The 2,496-nt window shown below is 46.3% G+C and overlaps 1 protein-coding gene across 5 annotated transcripts in view; it reads right to left on the reverse strand.

Moving 5' to 3' along the window:
• Positions 1 to 2,496, reverse strand: part of srpk3 (SRSF protein kinase 3) — a 24,252-nt gene that overhangs the window by 1,597 nt on the left and 20,159 nt on the right. For all 5 annotated transcript variants that reach the window (XM_046056849.1, XM_046056844.1, XM_046056845.1 and 2 more), the window contains 4 exons: positions 985 to 1,082; positions 761 to 868; positions 613 to 682; positions 411 to 503 (listed from right to left, as the gene is read on the reverse strand). In XM_046056849.1, the coding sequence (XP_045912805.1) occupies positions 411 to 503; positions 613 to 682; positions 761 to 868; positions 985 to 1,082 (369 nt within the window). The remainder of the gene's footprint in view (positions 1 to 410; positions 504 to 612; positions 683 to 760; positions 869 to 984; positions 1,083 to 2,496) is intronic.

The raw sequence follows: 2,496 nt of genomic DNA on the forward strand, positions 1-2,496 counted from the left end.
GAGACGGGAACAGGGAGGGGAGACGGGAACAGGGAGGGGAGACGGGAACAGAGAGGGGAACAGGGAGGGGAGACGGGAACAGGGAGGGGAGACGGGAACAGGGAGGGGAGACGGGAACAGAGAGGGGAGACGGGAACAGAGAAGTGAAACGGGAACAGAGTCTCAAAGATAAAAAGAAGCCTACGGACATTAAACCTGAAGGAGAGAAGTTGACTACGACTCCCAAGGTGCATTTCAGTCACAAACAGCCAATTAAAGAGCTTGACATTCTGTTGTTTCTACAAAGTGTAACATTTAGCTTCAGCACGCTAGAGGCCTTAGCTTCTTTCTCCATAGCAGCAACAGCTGAGGCTCATGGGTAATGTAGTGTTTAGAAATAGACAAAGAGTCAGACAGACAGCCTGTCTCACCTTTCCTGTTGAAGTACTCTCTGGAGTACCTGCCAGACAAAGCGAAGGGCAGAGGAATCGGGCCGAGCAGCTCGATGATGTGAGCGATGTGATCTGAACACACACACACACAGTACAAATACACACTGGAGTATTCTGTAATAGACCGCAGTCCTCTAGTACTATAATCCTGCAGTAGTGTGTGTAGTGTGATGTGTAGTACCTTCGTCTCTGGTGTAATCTTCTCCTGAATGAGGTTCAAACAGGTAATCTCCCGTCGCCAACTCAAACGCCTGAAACACCAATCGATATATCAATACACTGTCATGTGATCACACCTGCTGAGTGCGTGTGCGTGGTTGAGTGTGTACCATGCAGGCGGTGCTCCAGATGTCAGCAGGCGGTCCATACTCTGCTCCAATCAGAACCTCCAGAGCTCGGTACTGTCTGGTCTGGATGTCCTCTGTGAAGTGTTTGTGCTGGACGAGAGACATGCACAGACACAGAGAGAGAGAGAGATAGGGGAGGCGTGTGATTGGTCGGAAGTTTGTACTGACAATACAGAGAGGAGGAGATGATGATGAAGGTGTCTCACCACCCAGCATGCATTTCCCAGATCCGCGATCTTCACTCTCAGCTTGTGGGCGTTCTGAGGATCCAGCGGACTGAGGACGAAGTCTGAAGCGCTGAACACTGAAACACACAAACAATAGCGGCGTTAACTCGGACTCAGAGACGCCTCAGAGAAAAGGTCGTGGTTCCATCCTGAGGCGTCGCTTAGCTGCTCAAGTAGAGCACCATGAAAATCCTAAAATCGACCAAACTAGAATTGAGTCTTATTATGGTGGCTGGAACAGAAACACACCTGCTGCAGGTGAAAACAGCTGTTTCTTTGTTGAGTTATGATATGAAATATTTGGGCTCAGACAAAAATTCAGCACCAGTTTTCAGTCGAGACCAAGCTTCCGGCTACAAGCTGATTGACAAGTCGCTACCACGGCGACCTGTCAATCAGGATAGAGCTGACTCGTAACCAGCTTATCATGAGTCAGCTGTTCACTTTCTCTGGTGAGCACATTTAGTTTTAAGACTGTTGTTCTCTAGACAAACTTATCAGCCTGTTAAAATAACAGTTAACATGAGTTACAGATGCACCTCGCTAAGCAAGCTAGCTAGCTCCGTCATCTCGTCCAAATTTGGTCAGATCCGGTGCTGCTCAACATGACGGCGCTCTATCAGCCAAACTCGAGGCTTCAAAACGGCGGTCCATGAACCAACGGGTGACGTCACCATGACTACGTCCATTTCTTATATACAGTCTGTGGTCAAGACACAAAAACATTAGATAACATTGAAGATTTCCATTTTTTAATTAGTACTGTCACAGCTTCAGAAAGTAGATATTAAGCCGTTTTTAGTATCCAGAGATAATACCGCTCACAGTAGCTGGTTGTCATAGCAACGCCACACACAACTGCCGAGACATAATTTTCAATGCGACACACACACAGCTGTCTCTTGATTTAAGTTAAAGCGTTTGAACCTTCCTCAGAATGTAAAGACAGATAAGCGGTATGAAAAGCTTCCAGCTGTGTTTTCCTCTGCCGTTGTTGCTGCAGCGGTCTGTGTGACGGCGGGAGCAGAGGGCGGGGGAAGCCCTTCAGTCAGGATTTAGAGCTCATCATAGCACAGAGACAGCACTGGTGAAAATTACTAACGACCTCCTAATTGCATCAGACAAAGGACTTGTCTCTGTACTGGTTTTATTAGATCTTAGTGCTGCATTTGATACCATTGACCATCAGATCCTATTGCAGAGACTGGAATATTTCATTGGCATTAAAGGAACCGCTCTAAGCTGGTTTAAGTCCTATTTATCAGATCGATTTCAGTTTGTACATGTTAACGATGAGTCCTCCATGCACGCCAAAGTTAGTCATGGAGTTCCTCAAGGATCTGTCCTCAGACCAATCCTCTTCACTTTATATATGCTTCCCTTAGGCAATATTATCAGGAAATATTCCATAAACTTTCATTGTTATGCAGATGATACTCAGTTATATCTATCGATCAAGCCAGATGAAACTAATCAGTTAGCTAAACTTCA

This window comes from Micropterus dolomieu, linkage group LG08 (assembly GCF_021292245.1).
Source record: "Micropterus dolomieu isolate WLL.071019.BEF.003 ecotype Adirondacks linkage group LG08, ASM2129224v1, whole genome shotgun sequence".
Taxonomy (NCBI): Eukaryota; Metazoa; Chordata; class Actinopteri; order Centrarchiformes; family Centrarchidae; genus Micropterus; species Micropterus dolomieu.